The sequence below is a fragment of the Equus quagga genome, chromosome 3 (genome assembly GCF_021613505.1).
Source record: "Equus quagga isolate Etosha38 chromosome 3, UCLA_HA_Equagga_1.0, whole genome shotgun sequence".
Taxonomy (NCBI): domain Eukaryota; kingdom Metazoa; phylum Chordata; class Mammalia; order Perissodactyla; family Equidae; genus Equus; species Equus quagga.
In genome coordinates, this window is record NC_060269.1 from 99,846,558 (window position 1) to 99,869,968 (window position 23,411).

The following is a 23,411-nucleotide window of genomic DNA, read 5'->3' on the forward strand; positions in this document are numbered from 1 at the left end:
ACGTACTACTATAGACTGCCTAGTGGCTTGTTACTTTCAGGAAAGAAGAGAAGAAAGAGAAAACTGCCACTACAAAATTTCACCTGTATACGTCTATGGAAACAATTTAATATAGAATCATTCTAAATTAAGATCTATTCTAATAAAAATTCTAAAATTTTTTAAATTGTGGTCTATTTTGCTTTCTCTTGAACCATTCCAACAATTAAAAAGACATTGCTTCGCTTACTTTACTTGTGCCATTTTCCCAACTGCTTTGTTCCATAGTTTATCCTATTCCTCTATTCACAAGGTGGCAGGAGGTGGGGAAAGAGAAGCAATATTTTTTAAGCACCTAATTAATCTGTGCCTGGTATACTTCACATACATTATCTCATTTCATTCCCATAAGAACATGAAAGATAAGTTTTTACCCACTTTTTTTAAGGCTCAGAGACATTAAGTACCTGTTCAAGATCACCCAGCTAGTAAGGAGATAAGCGAGGATTTAACCCAACATCTTCAGGATTATAAAATCCAGGCTTTTCTATGACATCAAGCAAAACAGTTCCTATTATTCAGAAAACTCTGAAAGGACTCTGACTCTTCTATTCCTTTGATTTAAATTCTTGTCTCTTATTCTTTCCACACTGAGACATTCCAAGCTGGGAGTGTAGATCAGGAAGACACAGCTAAAATGAGACAATATAAATATAGCCCATAGTATGGTTTAGACCATGAAGGAAGAGATTAGGAAACATAAATGCATAGAAGCATATAGCCCTACTGTAACAATAGAGAAGGGAGAATCTTTTAAAAGCTATTTTCATTTATTCTTGTATTTTTTATTTCAATAAAACCTGTGTGTTGCACTACTTCAACACATCTTTTAAAAATGAAAAACCATAGAGAATTTTTATAAGTATAATTGGAAACCAAAATGTGACATGAATCCAAGTCTTTCAAAAGAATTAATTGCACTCCACTCCCTTAGCAGGACTTCATTCGGGGAGTTCCACAAAAACATGTGGGCACAGGAACAACCCACCATCATCCAAAGAAAATCTCTTCATGACACATTTTTACAGATGTTTTCATAACGTCCTGATGAAAAAAGTTACTCCATGAGAATGCCTCACTTTGAAAAAGAGTTTCACAACTATTGGGAGTAGTCGCTGCAGTTCTTATTTTTCTAAACAAGATCTTCCTTCCAGAGTGCAGTGTCTGGGGATGGCCTCTAGGAGACCACAATTCAACAAGGCAATAAATTATGCACCTAGTTTTTCTTCATACAGCCTCAATGTAGAGGCTACTTACTGAAATTTCTGGAATTCCCCTTGCTTATTTCACGGTATCACAATTAAGCTCATATTGAAACAGACTGTATACCTAAGTTTCACTTGCGAAACCATGAGTAATGCAATCAAAGACACCATGAGGAAAGAGAACCATTTCGTCTCTGACCAGAAGGTTTTTCTGAAACAAGTCATACTAAGACACAGCTAGATTTCAACTTGACTTGTTCTTTTTCATTTTCAATAATATACTTGGATCTTTACCATGCTGTCCCAGAAATTTAAACTGTAAGAAAAATGTATAAGTGAAACAGAGTTATAATAATGTATAGAACTAGTAAATTCAATAATAAATCCCATTCAATGATAAATCTTTTCCGAGTTTGATTTGCCTAACTCCTAATTACACACAAAGTGAAGGAGCTCATGCTTAAAAGTAAAATGTTGGATAGTCCATGATTTGAAATGTGCTATGCTTGAGAAAACTTAGTAATACCATTTCATCTTGCAATGGAACATCTTCCTGTGCTGACAGTTGGTTTTTCCAACATGTCCTTGTGATACACTACACTTTGTTTTAAATAAAGAAAAAAAAAAGATTTGATGTTTTCTTTAAACTATGTCAATCAGCCAGTTAACTACATTCACTGAGCTTTCATTATGAGAAAAATGTGTAAATGGATTTTAACAAATGAAAGAGCAAACTATATTTGAAATGTTAGCATTTACATGATTGTCCTAGCTGAAAAAAAATTTTTTAATGTATGAGATGGGCAGGAATGTGCATTTCGAGCAACTGGTTAACCTAATGAAACACTCTGTCAGTGATCACGACAAGAAATATTAATTTTTAAAGTCACCAAACTGAAAAGATAAGATAATAAGAATACTCTGAGAAATCACCTTTCTCTGAGAAACTCTCATAGTCATTTTCTCAGCCTTTTAAAAAAAAAAGGTTCTGAGAAAAAGCATAAGTAGAAGGCGATTCTCCCTTTAGTCATCATCATCATTACCATCACAACTAACTCACAATACTCTTGTCTCTCCTCTCCCTGCTCCCCAGACCCTCTGTCTCCCGAGCCCCTACTCCATAAAGAAGATGAAACAGAAGATAAAAGACAATAAAAAACAAATGAGAAGTGACATGAGATGTGACAAATAGCAAGTGTTAGATGGTGTTAGAAATTCAACACAGGAGTAACTAACGTGAGCCAAAATGTTCCAGGATGGATGTATGGAAAAGTAGCACTTGAGTTAGGTCTTGAAGTAAAAGTAGAATTTAAAAAAGTAGAAAGGAAAAGAGACATTTTGGTCCAACAGAAATGTGCATGAAACAATATTCATGCAAGGACAATCAGATACATTTCATTTGAGTGCAGGTAGAGCACAGGAGGGCAGAAGTTAAGAGCATGAAACCCAAAGAGACAAATGAGCAACGTACATTTGAAAGGCAAGGAATGAGATCAAAAATAAAATTGACTTCCATCCTACCCAATCTTACTGCAAAACAAAACCAAAAATAAAAAGCAGAAGCACCTTCAAATAAAGAAAATAATAGTCGTAATTAAGATTTGTATAATATTTTAAAGTGTAGTAAACACTTTATTTTTCACACAGCAACCCTGTGGAGAAGGCAGTTCAGACTGAATTACGATACCTGTATTATGAATCAGGAAACTAGGTTCAGAGGAGATAAGGTTTAACATGCTTGTCTTCAAAGCTATTCCTGAGATCAGTTTAATGAAAAAGTTCAATAATAATTGCTTTTTCCTCTTATAAGAAAAAAATGTGAAGGCTATAATATGTATATCTATCAGACTTCATCACCTAGAGGTGAAAATATCTATAGTGAGGATGAATATGGAACAGCGTGAAAGTGGAGGAACCATGGGTGATTCAGTAAGGCACTCATCCGCATCCGTAAATCCAGGGAGCACACACTGTGGTCCGTGGACAAATTAACTAGCTAACTAATCTAATTTGGCTAATTCTACAACTAACTCTAATTATGAAAAACAAAAATTAACATTGAAATCTTGTTGTATTTCATCAAATTTGGGAGATTTGCGGCCATCATTTCAAAGAATTTTAAGTCACTATTTTTCATTTATTGAATAAACCAAGTCAATCACTTGTATTGTTAAAGTGCAGATAGTTACAATTCCAATTTACTTCTCCCATTTCTTACCTAACTTTCTCCAAAGAAGAGTGTTTTATTTGGCTAAAACTCTTATCTTCTATTATTTACGCTCTCTAAAATGGAAAAATGTTTCTAAAGTCCCGCGTTTCCCTTTGATTGACAGCCAGCCCACACAGTTATCTTGTCTTTCACTGAACTGCTGCACTTTACTGTCAGCACCACACAGTTTATTTGGTCTCTCCAGTTAGATATAAACTCAATCTGAGATCATATATTATCCTTTTTTTAATTATATCAGTCTCATCTCATTGACCTCTACTAATAGCACTCAGGGTACGAACACACAACAAACGGTTGGTTCGCTGAGTCTTTAATCACGGTGGCAGCTGAAATATCCCATCACTACAAGACCCTCAAGAATTTTTTTAATTGTTGGCTTATTTAATAGTAATTCTGGTGACTAGCCTATTCAGCATGACATGTGCCTCAAGGACAAAGCGAAGGCCAGTAACTATCAATCTGACACCTGGGGCTTGGGACCTAAAAAAGATCCTAATCCAAATAGGCAGAATTCTTGTACTCATTAGGAGTAGAGGCTCCAGGGCCAGAATGCAGGTCTACCAATAAAATGCTATTTAACTTTGGGAAAATTACTTAATCTCTTCGTGCCTCAAATTTGCCAATATGTAAAATACAGTTGATAGTACCAACCCCAAAGCATTAGTGTAAATGTGTCCAATCCATATTAGTTGTTAATTATTGTTAATTATTCTTTATAGAGGAATAGAATTGATACTATCAGGTAGAGCCACTGAATGATGGACAGTGCAGCTGATTTTGAAGTTCAAAGCTATCACAATTGCTCCCTATACAAGCTTGGTTGTTTTCATTTCAGTTCAGTCTTAGGAAGTAAAACCAGATCGTGGGTGGAAACACATCGAGAAATCAGGATGCTCTGCTGGTGACTGATAAAGTCATGAGATTGTGGTGAGGCAAATAAATCAACTAGCCACTGGATCAATCAGACAAGTGAGCTAGAAACAGTGGGAAGCCCTTCTCTTTCTGAAGAAGAGCAAGAAAAGCTTCCTCCCATGGCATGGCCTCTTCATAAATCCACTCTGCAGAGGTTCCCTGTTGAGAGGGAAATAGAGAAGCAGCACAATCTGCAAATCCTCTCCAACATGTAACGGATGGTTCACTGATCTTTTTGTCATCCCAGATGACAACACTCTCTCAAAGCTCCCAATAAAGTGCTTCCACATAAGGTATAAACTTTTTATTTAACTAACTTCATAATCTGAATGTCAGTTCACTCAGAATTCTCTTGAGGGTGGGGGAGGGGGAAGGAAGACGATCAGAGCCAAGCAGCAAATGTGCTGAATACTGCTTCAAAGAGAACACTTAGCCAACTCTTCTTGCAATTTTCCCTTTTGCTCCAAATGCTGACCACCAAGAAGGGCTCTTGAGATGAAGCCATTTTGGGTTGCCAAGGAAATTTCCACAAAGCCTGAAGGATTTCTCTCAGAGCTGGGAACAGCAACACCTTTAGCAGAAGCAAAAGAAACATACAGGTGGCCAAGTCTAATGCCACCGCCCTTTCACCTCCTTACCTCAGAATACGGGCAGATTAGTCAGCTCAGAGATCCAATTAGACCAGGAGAATAAATCCAGTTTTAGCCTCGATATTTTAAGCTCTGAAAAAAGCCCCAAAGTGATCTGGGAGGCAGATGCTAGTGACTGAGATTCTTTTCACTTCAACTGAGTCGCTAAGCTTTCAGTGGAGTGAATCTTAAAGGAGAAACTCAAATCTGACTGGCAAACAGCATCCGAGCAGTGGAGGAGGATTTATCAAAGTCTTTAAAAGATCTAGGACACAAATTGGCATAATCTTTTGGGAAGGTAATTGGCAATATGCAGTGACCCAGCAATTCTGCTTATAAAAATTTCTCCTCCAGGAATTCTTACAAAAGAATGCAAAAAAAATTACAATAAGGATATTCCTTAAAGGCTTGTTTGTAATTACAAAGAAATGAAAATAACTAAATATCTATTAATAGAAGATTATTTAAATAAAATATGATTCATGTTTACTACATATAGCCTGTAAGAAAAATAAGGTAGACATCCACGGTATTCTGTTGGGTTTAAAAAAATCTAGCGACAGAACAATGTGATCCCATTTGTATTTTATATAAATATGTATTTAAGTTTTTATGCATAGAAAAAGTCTAGAAAACTCTACATCAAACTGCTAATAGTGGTTATTTTGATGTTGAGAATTTGTGAACATTCACTCTCTATCTTATTCACTTTTGCTCTGTTTGAATTTTTACAGCAATTTTGTACACTTTTATCAGGAAAAAAATAAAGTTTTAAAAAATGTTATAGATAATAACATGTTATTACAGCAGGTAAGAAATGATTCCATGTATATATTTACAACTATTATAAAGGTTTTTTAGAGTATTCGTGGTAAAGTATTGCTACTTTCTGGTTTTGTAACAATTTGCCACTTCCAAAAGGAAAAAAAGTTGTTTTTTTTTTTAATGAGGTTTTGGTCAGAAGTAGGTAATATATGACATGAGAGGAGACATCCATCAAAGATAATTGTCGACAATATTCTACTACTCTCTGCAACATATTCTAAATATATGTGTGGTGTTGCAATACAGGCAGAATGCTACTTATTGAAAAGAGAAAAAAAGTGACATCAGATATAAAACATGTCAGTTAATTATTTAAGACACGGAAAACCTGCCATCCCTTTTATTAAATGTCAGATACAGGAATGCCCTGCAAGGCTCCTGGAGTTCAATTCTTCCACAGGTACAGGTAGGAGTGTGACTCAGGACCCCCACTTGGCTGCTCTGTCCACCTCCTGCTCACCCTGATGCTCCTTTCTGAACCATAACGACCAAGATGTTTGTCACTGTCACTGTCCCTCAGAGAGGCCTCCAGGGAAGTTTTCATGAGTCATGTGTTTTCCCGGGGTCACACGTCAGATGTCAGCCAAAAGTAACATCAAAAAGAGCACTGCTGGTATAGATACTGTCACTCAAAAGCTCAACCTCACTACTTTGGTGACCGACATCCACTTCTAGCATGTTAAAATATTTAATTTTTATTAACATTTATTAATTAATAATTTAATCTAGTTAATAGTACACGGGAAAGATTTTAACACGGAAACTTTTTTTCTTTCTTACAATACTTCTATGGAACAGAAGAACTTCCTTTGCTGATAGGAATAAGGTCTCGATGTCTATGGTGAATACTAAGAAACTGGCTGTTGGGTGTGTAGAGCTCTCAGCTTTTGGTGCTCATCCAGTGTTTAATTACAGGAACACCACCAGATGATCCAGAACATTGGCCAATTCCTCCATCCTATCACACACATACTCCATGATCTTTTTTAAATGTAAATCAGGACACATAACTCTGCAGGTAAAACTCCTAAAATGGTGTCTCGTTGCACTTAGAATAAAATTATAAGGTCCCCTGTGTATTTCTCTGGCCTCACTCACCTCTGCATACCTGCTCCCTTTGCTCCAGCCACTTTGGATTTTTTTTCTTCATTCTATTTCTGGAATACACCACACGCATTCCCACCTCAAGACTTTACCCTTGCTTTTTGCTCAGCCTGGAAACCTCTTCCCCCAGCTCTTCTCTCTGGCTAAACCTCTTACCTAAAACAGCTTTCCTGTACCTCTCCACATTACCCTCCTGTATTTTCAAAATAATAACTACTACTGTGTGAAATTATTCTATTCGTTTCTTTGTTTTTATTGTTTATTGTCTGTCCCCAAAAGCACAGAAGCTCCCTGAGTCAAAGAGTTATCTGTCTCATTCACCTCTGGAACCCTACGACCAAGAACACTTTCTAGCACAGAATATACTTTTTGAATGAATGAATGAGTTCATATCATCGTAGCATACAGTTATGGGGTGATTTAGAAGTTCAAATTTATTGCACTTCACTGTTACTTAAAACCATGGTTCTAAATTTTATAAGACCCCTCGTTTTCTTACCGGAAAACACAAGATAGAGCAGTTTACCTCAGACAGGTTATCTGCTCCATTTTCAAGCTGACATACAACTTGTTTTTAAAGGAACGCTAGACTTTTGATCCAGATATACAGCTTTCAAGGGAGAACAGCATTATGAAAATGGGAAAATTCAACTGTCACCGTTTGAATTGGGACACAGGTTCAAGAACACAAGTTCTTGAAGTCAGCACGAACATCAGTGCTTGTCAAACACTACAAATAACCACTGGTTGTTAATTCTTTAAGAAGATGGGAGAAGGAAGCTACATGAAGTCCAATTTCCTGTAGAAAGGGAAAAGACGGTGACAAACATCAGTTTTGCTAATTATCTAAGCAGGAAGCTAATGCCCTTTGAAAGGGGCTCCAAAGATAATCATTGCAATGGCTACCCTAGTTCCCATCAGGGACACTGGGCTGAAGGAAAGCTGTAACCACTGAACCACAGGGAAGCTCACTGCAGTACCAAAACTGCAGTGACTAACGACATCTAAAGACTGTAACCACCTCCTCACAACATGCCTTTGTTCTCAGGTTTTCACAGATGTGATCCCATTCGGAGCACTCCCTACTCCGGTCCCTGAAAACACACTAACGACAAGTATTATAACTTCGGAAAACAGGAGCCTTTCTTAGCCTCTGCACCTCCTCTGAGGAGTGGAGCGAGACCACCCCATATTCAGTGTAAATTAAAGAGTTTTCTGGCTGAGCTGTGAGAAAGAAAAAGAGGTGCTATTGTGCTTTTCTGTCACTGTGCATATGAAATAGCTACTATGCTAAGAGAAGCTTTATGTGAGCCTGAGGACGGAAACCTTCAAAACTATGAAAAAGCCATCTTAGCTGAATTTAGTTGACTCACTCGTATATTACATACGTGTAGGGAAAGGATTAGGGGTCATTCCATCACTAAATGTTTCTTTCTAGATTTCACTTTAAGGCAGTCACAGCTTATCAATCTCAAACTTATACATGGCTTTAATGGTTTCATCCTCCTACTCTCTGACAAAATATTTAAATTCAGGTCTATTTCTGCAAAAGACCAAGACTTTGAAAATAGAAATCAAGACAGCCAAGCATATTTAAAGACAATAGGCAATAGATAGTGCTAAAAATGATTACAATCCACTTTAGAAATTAACCTTAGGTCAATTCCACCAGGAGACCTAAGGATAGGTGCCCAGATAAGTTAGCTATATAATGAGTATCATGGAAGTGACAATCAGATAAGAAGTTACAAGGTTATGTGAGCCCTAAGTGTCTCACTGAGAATCTGCAAGGTGTTTCTACATCTACTGCATCCACTGCAGTCTACAGACTGCAGCTTCACTTAAGGTTGGTCATGTAATCATGAGATGTTACTGCATTATTGATAAACCTGAAAAAACAGTCAAGCCCTTTTAAAGTCATCATACCACTTAGCACAGTACTTCCACTTGAGTTAAAGCTAAGAGGCAAAATGAGGAGAAAGATTTTCTTATCCTTACAGCTGATTCCACACTCACATGAAAATTAGAACTAAACTCACTGCATCTATAAGCACCCATTGCAGGTGTAAATTTTTAAAAGAACAGAAAGGAATAAAAGAGATAGAAAACAAATCAATCTAAGCTAATTGGGAAAGATAGCTGGATAATCAAGAAAAAAATCCCCCATAGCAACAAAATAGAAGAGATTATTTATGTAGATTTACAAGCAGATGAGGTCCAGATGTACTTTTTTAAAATCTACTTCTCCCCAGGTGTTTTTCTGCTTAATAAATATAACATCCAAGTTGGAATATTGTTGTAGCATTGAATCACCTAAATTTTGGCTATGCTTTTCTGCTGTTAACTATTTTGAGCTATTTCTCAAGAAGGCAGCCGCTACTGAAATCATAAGTACATAGGCTTGGCACAGCCAGAGAGAAAAAGTGTAGTCCACAGATTTGTTTCTTCTGTTTTCCCAAAACAGAATCTCATAAAAAATATGCCCTCAAATTTTGTCACTATGTAGCTGTCAGAAAGAGAAATTCTGCTCCTCTTCATAACTCTGAACATTAAACCCACTTCTTGTGCTACTGGGAAGTTATATAGCTCCAGGAAGTGGTGAGGCACCATCGCAACTGTTCAAATTGTATCCAAGCAGAATAATCAGTCAATCAGAAGCTTCAGTTCCAGTTGGATGGAAGTTTTTTGGGCCAACTTGGAAAAGCATACAGAACAAGTTTGACTTTACTGCCAAGATCATTTCCAGGACATTGGCTAATTAATTATAAAAGCTTTTTCAAAACAAATTTGAGCCTGGCAATCTTTTTTTCCTACTCAAACAGAGAAAAAAACAGGTTAAAAAATAAAAGCCTGCATTTATTGGATTTTTTGCCATAGCTTCATCTTCTTTGCAAGTCCATATTCTTCTTCTCACCCTAAAATGGTCCAGGAGCTTTTGTATTTTAAGTTACTAAAATACGAAGTATAGAACTGGAAACATTCGTTTGAATTCCTACTCTATCTTTGGTTGTAGAAGAGATCATGGGTCAGTTACAAAGCTTCTCTTCAAACTCTTTGGTGGGAAGCAAAGAATGGAGTTTCTTCCTCTTTCAGGGATGAATAGCTCATTGGATTAACTACGGCTACTGTAATAGATCCAGTGTAGATGGAGAAATGCTCTTATAACGATATACTCATCAACCTTCACTTTCTAACTCTGAAAACAAAAGGAACAAAACTCTTGAATTAAATCTTCCTGGTTTCATCTTAACATGAACCTTGATGAATACAAAATGTTAGTGATAGGCATCAAAGATTCTGGTTTTAAGGACCAGAATCACACAGGTTTTATATCAAAACCACACTCCAAAATCATAATGTTCCAACATATTTCTTCTAACACTGGAATACATAATATCTTATGTAATATACATCTTAAAACAGTCAAATTTCTTCTGAATGTGCCCAGATATGAAGATACCCAAGATGGTAAGACATTTCTCTCAGCCAGCATTTACCAGCTGCTTTATTGGCAAATTCCTGGCAAGAAAAGAACTGTCCCTAATAAAAGAAGTTTTCCTCAAAACCCCTGTCAATCAGATCTTCCTAACTCTGCCTTATCCAGTATCAAGGGCACTGCCTCATCCAGTGTCAAGACCCCTGGCAAACCTCATAATCAGAACGTTGCTTGGTAAACACTGAATGGAGCCAAAATGTGCCAAAGAGTTTTTAGGGCAATTCTCAACAAGTTCTAGTGGATTGAGTTTTCCCATTTCCCCTACTGGTAGGTAATTACCAATGTATCTAATATTTAAACGATCTTCTCCTTCATCATTTCAAGAGGTAGGCAAATGGAAGTGAGGAGAGCTATCCATATTAGCACATGAAGGGAGAGCAGCTCTAGGAGTCAAGAATTAATCTCTCGATGTAAAGGGGGAGGTAATTAGGCCTGACCAAAGCAGAGAGTCCCTCTTCTGGGGAATGCAAATAAATTAAGATGAGAAGGATAACATCAGATTTCAGAGAATCTTAAAAGTCAGCTACAGAATTCTGAATTTAACTCGACAGGAAGCCATTAGAAGCTTTTGATCCAGGAGAGAAATATGAGGGCAATAATATGAAAGGTATATTGAATTGGGAGAAAATGGAGACAAAGGATTAGTTCCAAAGTTTTTTCTAGCAATCTAGTCTGAGACGATGATGGCCCTGTTAGGGCGCTGCTGGGGAGAAGGAGAAGGAAGAAAAAATACAGAAGCCATTTCACAAGAAAGAGCATAATTTCATCTATCCTATACTTTTTAGAATTCTCCAATACCTATAAACCTCTGTCACTACTATAAGTGCTTCCAGTTGAAAAGGAACATTGTCATAAATAAGGCTTCATTGCCTTAGGAATACATAATTCAGATTTCTGTATTTATTCAGGTAGAATTTTCACCCAATTAGTCCAAATAACTGGGTTTTTTTAAAACGCAAAGTGCAAAATTATACCTACTCACCATTTTTCTTTTCTCTCTTTTTTTTTTTAAAGATTTTATTTTTTTTCTTTTTCTCCCCAAAGCCCCCCGGTACATAGTTGTATATTCTTCGTTGTGGGTCCTTCTAGTTGTGGCATGTGGGACGCTGCCTCAGCGTGGTTTGATGAGCAGTGCCTTGTCCACGCCCAGGATTCGAACCAATGAAACACTGGGCCGCCTGCAGCGGAGCGCGCGAACTTAACCACTCGGCCACGGGGCCAGCCCCCCTACTCACCATTTTTCTGTTTTCAAGCCCAGATACCTACTCAACTGAGAAAATGGCTGAGTTTCTACCATAGTCTTTTCAAAAGAAAGCAAATTGAGATTCAAAACCTAACTGTACTTCATTTCAAATAGGCTACTTACTGTATGTTTTAATAGACAGACAAAACAAAAAATATACAGCTAACAAGATGAACTATCATCACCTTTGCCCAAAGTATCCCCCAAAAGTTAATAATTGCCAGCATTTCTTAGCCCTTTATAATAGTTTATCAATGCACCTTTTCATAAATTAGCTCATTTAATCCTCACAATAACCCTGAGGTAGGGATTGTTCTTACTATTTTGAAGTTGAGACGACTACAGCTCCAAGATTTAAATTCCCAAGAGAATACATCTGTAAGGGCAGGAGTCAAGGTTTTAATTCTTATCTTCTGAACTTCAAATCGCTTCACATACTGCTTCCCCTTCCCTCAGAGAAAGCACAGAAACTCCCATCGACACATATTGGTTCATTTTAAGTTAGGGAACCATCATTTCTAATCTTTTCCCAGTATCTTCTAGATGTACCTTTAGTCTTACATTTTAAAGAAGCAAGAATTCTTTGCTTACCTGGTCCTTCTCTGGTTTATCAGAAATGTCATTCAGACTGGAGGAAGTGAGATTCCTATGGGTCATGGCTGGGCTACCTGGAAAAACAAAAGTGAACCCTAATTAAAGACTTCTTATCAAAAACACAAAGACTTTGGTTGTTTACTTGATAAACACTAGTAGATGATGATGGGCATGGTGATGATGCTTTACCTATGTTAGGATTCTCTTGAAGAGGGTTCCAGAGTCCAGATGGGTGCAAACACAGTTAAATTAAAAATACGTACAATCCCAAATATCACGTTTAAGTCTTACTGACTGGCCCTATTTCAAGATAAGTTAAACTTTGAAAGAAACATCTAAAACAATAAGCATTAAAATAAAGTTACTCCTGGTTTGGTTTGCTTTTTGTCACTGCCCTGTATCTAATCTGCCTGATGTCCTTTCCTCTGCCCATCCCCCGCAGAAAGGGGCTCTTTCCTCCCACCAGCAGAGCTGGCCCCAGGATAAGGCTTGGACCTCCTCTCCCCAGGCCTCTGCAGTCCTTCCTAGGGCACCACTCGCTCTGATCAACCCAAAAAGCCAAATGCATTCTCTTCTCTGGCTAACACTCTAATCAAGAATATTTCTCCTTAGTGGGCATCTGACCCAGAGTCCCCATTCTTTGCCTCAAAGTAGTGTCATCACAGGCTCCCTTACTTTCTGCTTTCCCTTGCCAGACTAAAACAAGCATATCCCTTCTTCCCCTTTAACAAGAAACTTCTCACTCAAGTCAAGGGATGGGTTCCACCAAGAATACGTTATGGGAACCAAACCCTCTGGCAATATAGCTGCTGTAGGTAAAACCCATGGCAATCCGGCCAATGACTTCAGACACCATTATGTAAGAACAGAGAGGAGGGACGTCTAAAAGAGTGATAGACCAGTTTCGAGTAGACTATGTTAATCAACAGAATACTGAACTTTCATTCTGTGGTTGGACCTGCAATTTCTAGGCTGACTAAGCAAAAGAGTAACTTTTCAAAGCCCTGGTGTTCGACCCAACCCCTTCAGGGTGCTGAGCAATGCATTCATCATTAATCCTCAGTGATCTGACTCAGGCTGGTCTTCACACCAAAAGGACAAGGGTTGAAAAACAAGCACTGAAGTTGGAACACAGCTTCACACTTGCTTCCAAATAATTCTTTAGTTTAACAGACTTTAATTCCTTCAGATCGAAACTTCAACACAATTTTACAAAAGACTAAAATCTACCCCTAATAATTTAAAGTCCATATAACAGCGGACTTTTAAATAATATAATTGTCTTTAACTACTAGATTAGAAAAATCCTAATTGTCTTGAGCTGGCAAGACAGGGTATTTTCTGCTCTGCTGCATTTCATTGAGCAAGCATGGCCTAGATCTCTTAAACCCTTTACCTGGTGGGATGCTTTATTCTAGGAAAATTTGAGAATAGGGCATTTTTCAAAGGAAAGTAACATCTGAAAAACTGCTTTATGAGCAAAATTAAAAGAAACTCTTTGAAGGCCACATTTTCTTCTTTGAATTGCAGCCCAGGTTTCCAGTGTCCACTCAATACAAAAGGTACCAGGTACAAACACGAATGCCCCCAAATAACACAGGGCTTGAAACTAATTGGAAATAGGTATACTTTGCACCTTACATTAAAAAAAAGAAACCAGTTATTTGGACTATCTAGGTGAAAATTCTACCTGAATAAGTAAAGAAATCTGAACTATATATTCCTAAGGCAATGAAGCATCAGCAATCCTAATCATAAGTTAAAAGTAGCTTATGTAAATAAAAAGATAAGACTGATTTCTAATTATAAATCAATTGTATGTAAGTGACAGTACTGAAATAACTTGAAAGTTTTTCATTAAATAATTTAAATTTCCTGGGCAATACCCTGAACTCATTGATTTACTTTGGAAGCTCTATAAATACTGCAAAAATATATCTCAACCCAAGCACTGTCCTAACTGTTGCAAAGTCTAAATAGGTAGATGCCAAACAACTAAGGTTTTTATTATAATGGTAATGTTGATTGATGTCACAACTCTTCCAAGAATCCTCATGTACTGTCTCATCATTTCTCTCATTTCTGAAAGACAGTTATAGTATAGCTATCTATATTTGTACTATATGGGAGGCAGAGAAAGGCACAGATCCAAGGAAGATGCAGGAACCAGATAAGGAAGAGTAGGCCAATGTTAAGAAACAATCAAATCTATTGTCCCTCCTACCCTTATCTGATTCTCATTAATAAAAGTAATACTAACAGCTTCATTCATGTTTAACTTTGCAATACACTGGAAGAATTCAAAAATCAACTTCTGACTATACCCTAAGCAAGATGATAAGCATTCTTCAATCTTATCCCACCTCCCTCCCTAGCAAACTTCCACCCCTACACCCTAACACCTTGAACAGGACACAAATGCTTTCCAGTGCAGTCATTCCCAAAGTGTGGTCCCCAGACCAATGGCATCAGCATTACCTGAGCACTTGTTAGGAATGCAAATTCTTGGGAGTCACCCTAGACCAACTATATCAAAACTCTGGGTATAACTGCTGGTGGGAATGCAAACTGGTGCAGCCACTATGGAAAACAGTATGGAGATTCCTCAAAAAACTAAAAATAGAACTACCATACGATCCAGCCATCCCACTACTGGGTATTTATCCAAAGAGCCTGAAGTCAGCAATCCCAAAAGTCCTGTGCACCCCAATGTTTATTGCAGCACTGTTTACAATAGCCAAGACGTGGAAGCAACCTAAGTGCCCATCAACAGACGAATGGATAAAGAAGATGTGGTACATATATACAATGGAATACTACTCAGCTGCAAAACAGAACAAAATCATTCCATTTGCAATAACATGGATGGACCTTGAGAGAATTATGTTAAGTGAAATAAGCCAGCGAGAGAAAGATAATCTGTGTATGACTCCACTCATATGAGGAATTTAAAATTATGGACCAAGAACCGTTTAGTGGATACCAGGGGAAAGGTGGGGTGGGGGGTGGGCACAAAGGGTGAAGTGGTGCACCTACAACATGCCTGACAAACATTAATGTACAATTGAAATTTCACAAGATTGTAACCTATCAATAACTCAATAAAAAAATAATAATAAAAAAATAAAAAATAAAAAAACAATAGAAATGCAAACCAAAACTAAAAAAAAAAAACTCTGGGTATAGGGCCTAGCAATGTGGGCTTTAACAAACCTTCGAAGTGATTCTGAAGCATGCTAAAGTTTGAGAACCACTGCTCTAAATAAACCAGTTATCTTAACAGGAGAGTGCATCCTGGTCGGAATCTGAATTGAAAAAAACATATATAAATTGAAGTAGCCAGAGGGGTAGTTCTGATAACCGTGCCCTCCTCCAAGCCACTGCTCCAAACTGTCATATCTCAAGCAAATCATTAAATTAGCATCCTGGCCACATAAACACACAAAAAGGATCATACTTGGCTTTTCCTCTAAACCCTCACCTACACAATCAAATAAATAAGTAACTTCGTTTTGGAAACTCATTGTTTAATCAGCCTTTTCCAGAAACACATCACCCACATCACAGAAGACAAGGACAAGAGCCAAAAGAGATTGCAAACCAGATTAGATCTGGGAATCAGAAATTTGTGTGTGGCATTTTAGCAAACCCTGGAAGCTGTTACACAACTGGTCCCTAACAAGGTCCTATCATGGATACTTTGCACCTGACATTCAATAAGACACATTGTCAGAATAAGTCAGTGCTTTCTATGTAGAGGTTTGGCCTATAATGTAACCTCATTATACTGCAATCTTGAGTGAGTCGGGGTATGAGAGGAAAATGTCACCTTGTACCAAAAACGTGAAATGCAAGAGTACTCTAAAGCATGCTACTTCTTCTGCAGGTGGCAATTCATTTACTCAAAGCTGTTACTACTAGGCCCTTTCCATCTAAAATCCAGAGCACACAGATGTCTTACAACTGTTCTTGGTCCAAAGAAACTTTGTTTTTTTAAGCTTGATTTTTACAAAAGAAGAAGAAGAACCAGCCTCAAGCGCATAATTATAATTAATTTCCATATCACCATTTTCTTGCCATAAGAAAAAGAAAGCTTTGGAGAATCATATTTTCTAGCAGTTTCACACTATCAAAAACAATTTCATTTTCAAAGCACCGACTTGGCAGGTACATACTGTCTTCTACAACAATTAATTGCATTCTGTACTAAGTTTGAAAATCATTATTATTCTTTAGCACACATGTAGCAATTCATAAAGTCCTTTGCAATTATATGTATTAGATACAATAAAAAAGGGTGAGGAGAATGTACAGCATAGAAAGAGGATGATATTTAAATGTGTACATACTAGATAAAAATGTAAATATGTATATAATGCAATGGCACATAAACTCCCCCATCAGCACCTCATACCTTTATAATGAACCAGGAGATAACATAGGAACAAGCTAAAACAAAGATCACCTGGCCTATGAAATAAATTAGTATTTTTATTTTTAATAATAATTAAATAATATTTTTAGCATGAAACATAACTAAGGTAACTTACATATAACAGCTATATAAGTGAATCTGAGTGTTAATGTCAGAAAATTCAGAGGTAGGGGTCTGATTTGCACTACTTGAAACTACAAAACTAATAATAAATGTAGTTGCAGAATAACGCATGCTAATGTGTTTCATATCCCACTGACTCACTGGTATTCTTTTCTCTCCCTTTGTTGACATAATAAATCTACTATAAAATGTCTATAACTAAGATTAAGGGTCAACTTATCTTTTTGAGTACGAGGTACTTTAACTTACATTAGCTTACTTAATCCTCATATAAACACTTTGAGGCTAGCATTATTGTTACCACTTTATACACAAACAAAATGGACTTGAAGGAGGTTAAGTTTATGGTCACACAGCAAGTGGTAAAACCTTAACTTAAATCTGGATCTCTTAGTACCAATCCCACTGCCTTTGAGAAAAAAATTGGTCTATGTTATTTACATAAATAAACACATAAATGTCATCATTTCTAATCAAGACAAAATTTAATGTACAACCACAAAGAATATATTTTATTTCCATGCCAGTTACGTGCAATTTAATATAACCAAGAATGTTTAAGGCAGAAATGTTCTTGGTTTCCAATTTAGCTGTTCCCAAAGATGGAGTTTGCATTTCTTTACTTTTCCATTTTCATAAAGAAAAAAAGGGAGAAAAATATTGAACTTAGCTACTCAGTTTGCCACTTTGATTAAATAGTACCCCAAAACCACAGCTCTGTGACAAAGAAAGGATACTAAAAGCAATAGCAATGTTATTATAAAAGCAATAATGCCATATGCTTCTGAATGTCCTAATTCACAGTCAAAGCCAAGTGTTTGCAAAATTTCACAATGTATATACAGCCAATTCTCCATTATTTCCATATTGGTTTTCTACATTTCAAGTTATTCCAACTGCAATTTCTTTCTATTTCAACAGCTGAAAACAGGAATATAATGGGACAAGGAGAATAAATCAATTTGGATACTCACAATGAATTTGACTAAGAAAATCTAGAAGGAATGGCTAAAAGATAAGCTTGGGGTTTGTCAGACCAGTTTCCTAGTCTTCCAAGGGAACAGAATATCAAGAGCTGTCCCTACCAAAAATAATAACAAAGAAAGCATGTACTTAAGATCGCCAATCCATTTTCATTCTCCTACTCCAAATAAAATACAGAACTACTTAAAATGTAAATATTAGACTAAGGAAAGTTAAAAACATTGTCAGAAGGAGCTCTTCGAAGGAATTTCATAATCGAGAAAATCAGTTTGAATATTTTTGCTTGTTTGATTTTTAATTGTTTTGTTTCGAGGGTTTCTGCTGTTTGTTCATGATTTAATATAACGTAAATTCAAAGAGCCCAGAGCCAAGGCCCTTGGTTTGTCTTGTTCACAGTTATAGCCTCAGAGCTTGGCACTAGTGGTACTTAATAAATATTTGTGAATGAATGAATACCAGCAACGGGGTATCATTTTACCTCCATTTGGAGTTACTACTATAAACACTACCGTTCAAAGTCATTTCCTATGGAGGGACATGCTGTGTACACACTCCAAGAGCCTTCAGACTTGGAAAGCCTATGAGTAAATAAGGAAGAAGTTTGTAGCTGGCCCAGAACTAACAGAATGGAAAGACTGCCAAAATGGCTAAAAGCCTGTCAGTCAGCAGTGGGAACAGAGGGGAGAGGAACTTTTCTCTCTCTAAAGGGAAGAAAGTGAAACTCCCTATGAAGGAAGAATCAGGAGATGAGAATGAAAGGAGAAATAAGGGAGAGGATCGGGGCCTCAAGGAAACGAAAGGAGAGCCTTGGATAGAGAAAAGTCTGGGACAACTGAAATGACTCAAAGAATGTGATTGGCTTGGAAAGTGAAGCAAATTTGGAGGAAAGAAGAAAAAATCAAAGATCTAGATAACTATCAAAGTATGTGAGTAAAGTTCTAGCTAAAAGCTCAAGTCCTAGCTAGTATGGGACAAAGATACTGGAGAACACATCCTTATAGAGAGAGCTGGAAGTCTGCAGAGGCCAAACCTCGGCATCACAAACACCTATGCGGATGAGTCCTAACAAATACTATTCTTCCTTTAAGGACCATTCTCAACCCTTTTGAAACCTCTGCTATCCATGTGCCCCTTGATAATCTAGCCAACCTCAACCTCCTTGACCCCATTCTCTCCCGTTTTTGAATTTTCTGACCATTCTGTGGGCTTTTCCCAAGATTCAATCTTAGGTCTTAGACATCTTAACATCAAATACACAAGGTTCATCTCTTCTAATTCTTTTTCAATTTCAACCAGCAAAAGCAAAGCAAAATGCTCTAACCATGACTCCATTCTAATAATATTGCACTCTACATTTAATTTTTATTATGATCCAAAATAGGTAGTTTAATTTAAAAAAGAAAAATTCATTTTCCTTCTCTCTGCACACATATACATAAAGAAGACATTAAAAAAAAATCTCTAGTTAGCTGAAGAAACATTCAGAAAAAACAAGGACTAGAAAACTTACTAAATAGGAAAGTCTCCATAAAGTACTTCAAGGAATCTATGGTACTTGTGATTACATATAGTATTTATGATTCTATAATACTTCTTTCTCTGTGTCTCACCTGCGCACGCACACACGCATGCACACACACACAATATAAAACTATGAACAAAAAGTTATTCTGTCTAAGGAATATAGGTAGAAGTATATAAAATAATCTGTTCTATCTCACAAAAATAGAAAAAGAGAAGAACACTACCATCAGAAAGCCTATGCTAACTAGTAAAAGGGTAAGTGAAAAAGACCAATGGCAGATTATGACAGAAGTAAATGAACATCTCACAGCCTACATTCCAAACAGGCACTGACCCAAAGTGACTTAACTAAATGTTCCTAAGTCAAGTTAAGGAGGAATTTCAATAGGTTCCTGCAGCCACGTCATACCAAGCACATGTACCAGTGTCTCATTTCATACAATGTGCCTACACTCTTGTATCTATGTGTAGACACCAGATCCAAGACATAGTAAAATTTGGCTAATTCAGATTAAGGGAAGAATTCTCTGTATTGATTAAGGATCTAAATTTAAAATAATTTCTAAGAAGGCTACCAGTTCAAGTTAGTATATGACTTAGCAAATGGGTTTACTCTCTCCTCTCCTACATACTTTTAAAATGATAGATTAAAAAAATACTAAAAACAAAAAAAGTATAAAACCACATCAATTAAAAGAACTGGTAGAAGACCAAGAGAAACAAGAGACTTCAAAAACTTTCTAGAAGAAGAAGAGAAGATAGAGTATTAGAACCTGATACTATTTATACTCTATGGAAATTGCAGTGTAAAACACGTGCAGAGAGGCATGTAGTCAAAAAAGAGATCTTCTCTGAAAAACTCTGCAGAAGCTCCACACTGGAAGAAGCCAAGTATAATGGAGGCCCAAGTAAGATGCAAGCTGAAGGATGAGTTCACAGAAAGTCTATGCACAGAAAGTTTAACACCACCCCAGTGGGCAGAACACACAGCAGCCAAGGTATTTATTTACACCACAGGGCTCTTTCCTAAACAAGTATTCAGAAAAGACCAGGACAATCAGTGCAGGTGTTTGTACCTCAGAGCAAAGTCTTCTGAATTCTAGAATTTAGGGGACAACTCAGGATGACATTTCCTACTTGGTCTAAAACAAATCCTCTTTCTTAACTATAAATGGACAATTGAAGATCATCAGACATTTAAGAGAGGAAGCTCAAGACTAAAACACACACACAAACAAACAAATTCAATAAAAGAAATATAATTTAGGAAATTTAAATAAAAATTCTTAATAGTTTGCAGAGAGATTTGAGAAGATATTATATCCACAAAACATAGACAGGATGTTATGAAAAATAGAACAAGGAAAATGTTTTAGAATTATAATTACTTTTAAAGACTATTGATTACAAAAAAAAATAAAACAATATAAGGGTTAGAGAATAAAATCAGACAACCTTCCAAAAAAGTAAGGGTAGAAGAGGACAAAGATCCAGAAAATATGAGAGGAAAGATCAGAGGTGCAGAGGATCAACCCAGGAAGGCCAGTATCTGACACTTAGGAATTCTACTAAGGCAGAACAAGGAAAATGGAGGAGAAAACAATCAAAGAGAATATCCCAGAGCTAAAGCACATGTTTCTTCAAATCATAAGGGTCTCTAGGGAAAAATAAACGAAACAAACCACATCCACAAAAATCCAGCCCTATATGTACATGAATCATTGTGAAACTTCACAACATCAAGAATGAAGAGAGTATCCTAAAATTTTCTATCTAGAGAGGAAAACAAAGAATTCTGTTAAGCAACACAGAATGGTAGAATTCTGTTAAGTTCCACAAGTTGGAACCATGCTTTCAACATTCTGGAAGAAAAACTACTTTCAACCTAGAACTCTATACTCACCCAAACTATCAATCAAGTGTTAAAAAACAACAAAGAAACTTTGAGGCAAAAAAATAACCCTAAAAGATGTCAACTTTTTTATGCCCTCTCATATAAAGTTACTTAAAGTGTAATTTAGCAAAATGAAGGAGTAAACTAAAAGAGAGAGAGAGATGATCTCCAACTCAGGAGAGCAATGAAAGGAAATGCCAGAACAGCAGCTGTGCAGCAGGTCTTGAGAGCAGCAGTGTCTTATGGGGCAGGAGGGGGATGTAGTGGGGAGGGGAGAGAGCAGGGAGAGAGCAAGGAGAGATGGATCTGCAAGGAGGAGCATCTACAGGGTTTATCAGTATCCTTGAGATACTGTAAGGGCTTGGGAATACAGTAACAATAGGTAATTTGAAAAAATGCAATTTAAAACTCCAGCTTAAAAATAAAAACTGTACAAGGAAGAAAATATAATTATAACCCATTATGTAGCTTTAGAGCAAACTATATTCATATAGTCATAATAATACAAATGCTATTTATGGGTTTCCAACTTCAGAGTCAACTAACAGAGAAAGCATAGAATGTATTTATGGATAGAGACAAGAATGTAAATCTAACCAATACTGACCGTAAATAGTAGAAGAACCAATGACAGAAGTCTGAAGGTGAAAGTAGTGAGGGGAGGGGCAAGGATGGGGAGGGAAGCTAATATCCTTTTCTTACCAAGTAAGAAGTCAAAAGATCCTGCCAATACTTGCTACAAAAAGAAACAAAAGCATAGGTTTATTATCTAAAATTACAACTGAAACTGACAATGGAACTAAGAATAATGACACAAACATATTTGGAGGAAGGAAAAATGTTTGTAAAAAACAGGTAAAATCTTTTCTAGCACAGAAAAAATTAATAGACAATATCTAAGACTGATAAATCAGAAATAGCAAGATTAGTTTATTCCATAGGGATGTGAAGACAATCATGACAAAACTAAAAGAGAAAGATTAGAAACAATTTAAAGAGTTAAAAGCGACTGTTACAAGGGCCGCCCTGAGAACAGGGAAGGTGAAGCAAAGGAGATTGTTTCTCATTAGAAGTCCTTCTGTGCTCTTCAATTTCACAACCATTTGCACATAATACTTTCATAAAAATATAATACATATGTCTATTTATCATATGATAAATGTTAATTAAATCTATTTTTATTATTTCTAATTACCTGAGAGTAAGTTGAAACATTATCGACTAGCAGACAACCTGGAGAGATTTAATTAAATCAAATTTTAATATAAATACAAAGATCAAAATTTTAGAAGAGTTTAAAGTCAATTTGTAAGTAGTTTTAACATGCTCCATGAAATAACATTTACATTATTTTTTAAATTATGGCAAGGGAAGTTTTTCCTGAAGGCTCTGTCTGAATTATCAAAGATTCACATCTATAGCTTTAGTCAACAAAAGTCTTAATACCTACAAAGTACGTGCAGAAAATAAGCCATTTAACATAGTCCTACATCCGCAGCCAAATAAATATATAGATATGGATGTCGATATCGATGTCGATACAGAGACAGATGGTATAGGTATAGCTATAGGGTTAGCTATATGTATAGACATAGACACGGACATAAAATTTTTAAAGATTAATAGATACATTCTCTGGGCCTCCAATTACAAACATGCCCTCTCCTCGGTGCTCTTGATTTATGACCCACAAGATGTGATCTGGAGAAAGACTATTCAAATTGGCTATCTCATGCAGTAACTCCTCACGGCCCTGCTGACGCACATCTAATTAGTTGATGCACATTGGTCAATCGGTGATCACAGGTCACCCACAACTCAGAGAGCAGCTCCAGGAAAAAAGGGCACAGACACCTCTGGGCCCATAAAGCCTCTATTACCCAAGTGGACTTGAAAGCTCTCCACATTTCAGTGCCGTAAGTCTGAGTGAGAGCGATGGCAGGGTGCAGCATCTTTCCTGGTGGGCAGAGGGCTAGGATACAATTCAGCCAATGGCACATCTAGGTTCCAGATGCTGTGATAGCTTTGAGGCCTCAAGTGATCCTAGGGCTACTCTGGGGAATTCTGGTCAGAATTAAGATGGGCGCAGGCTTCCCTTCTTATTGAAGAGCCCAAGCCGAACTGAGATGCTTGCAATTCTGAGTTGATACTGTCCTACTCCTAAATCACATCTA

At 36.8% G+C, this 23,411-nt stretch overlaps 1 protein-coding gene across 3 annotated transcripts in view; it reads right to left on the bottom strand.

The window, feature by feature from the left end:
• Positions 1 to 23,411, bottom strand: part of SLC4A4 (solute carrier family 4 member 4) — a 317,849-nt gene that overhangs the window by 126,935 nt on the left and 167,503 nt on the right. For all 3 annotated transcript variants that reach the window (XM_046657378.1, XM_046657376.1, XM_046657377.1), the window contains exon 7: positions 12,275 to 12,351. In XM_046657378.1, the coding sequence (XP_046513334.1) occupies positions 12,275 to 12,351 (77 nt within the window). The remainder of the gene's footprint in view (positions 1 to 12,274; positions 12,352 to 23,411) is intronic.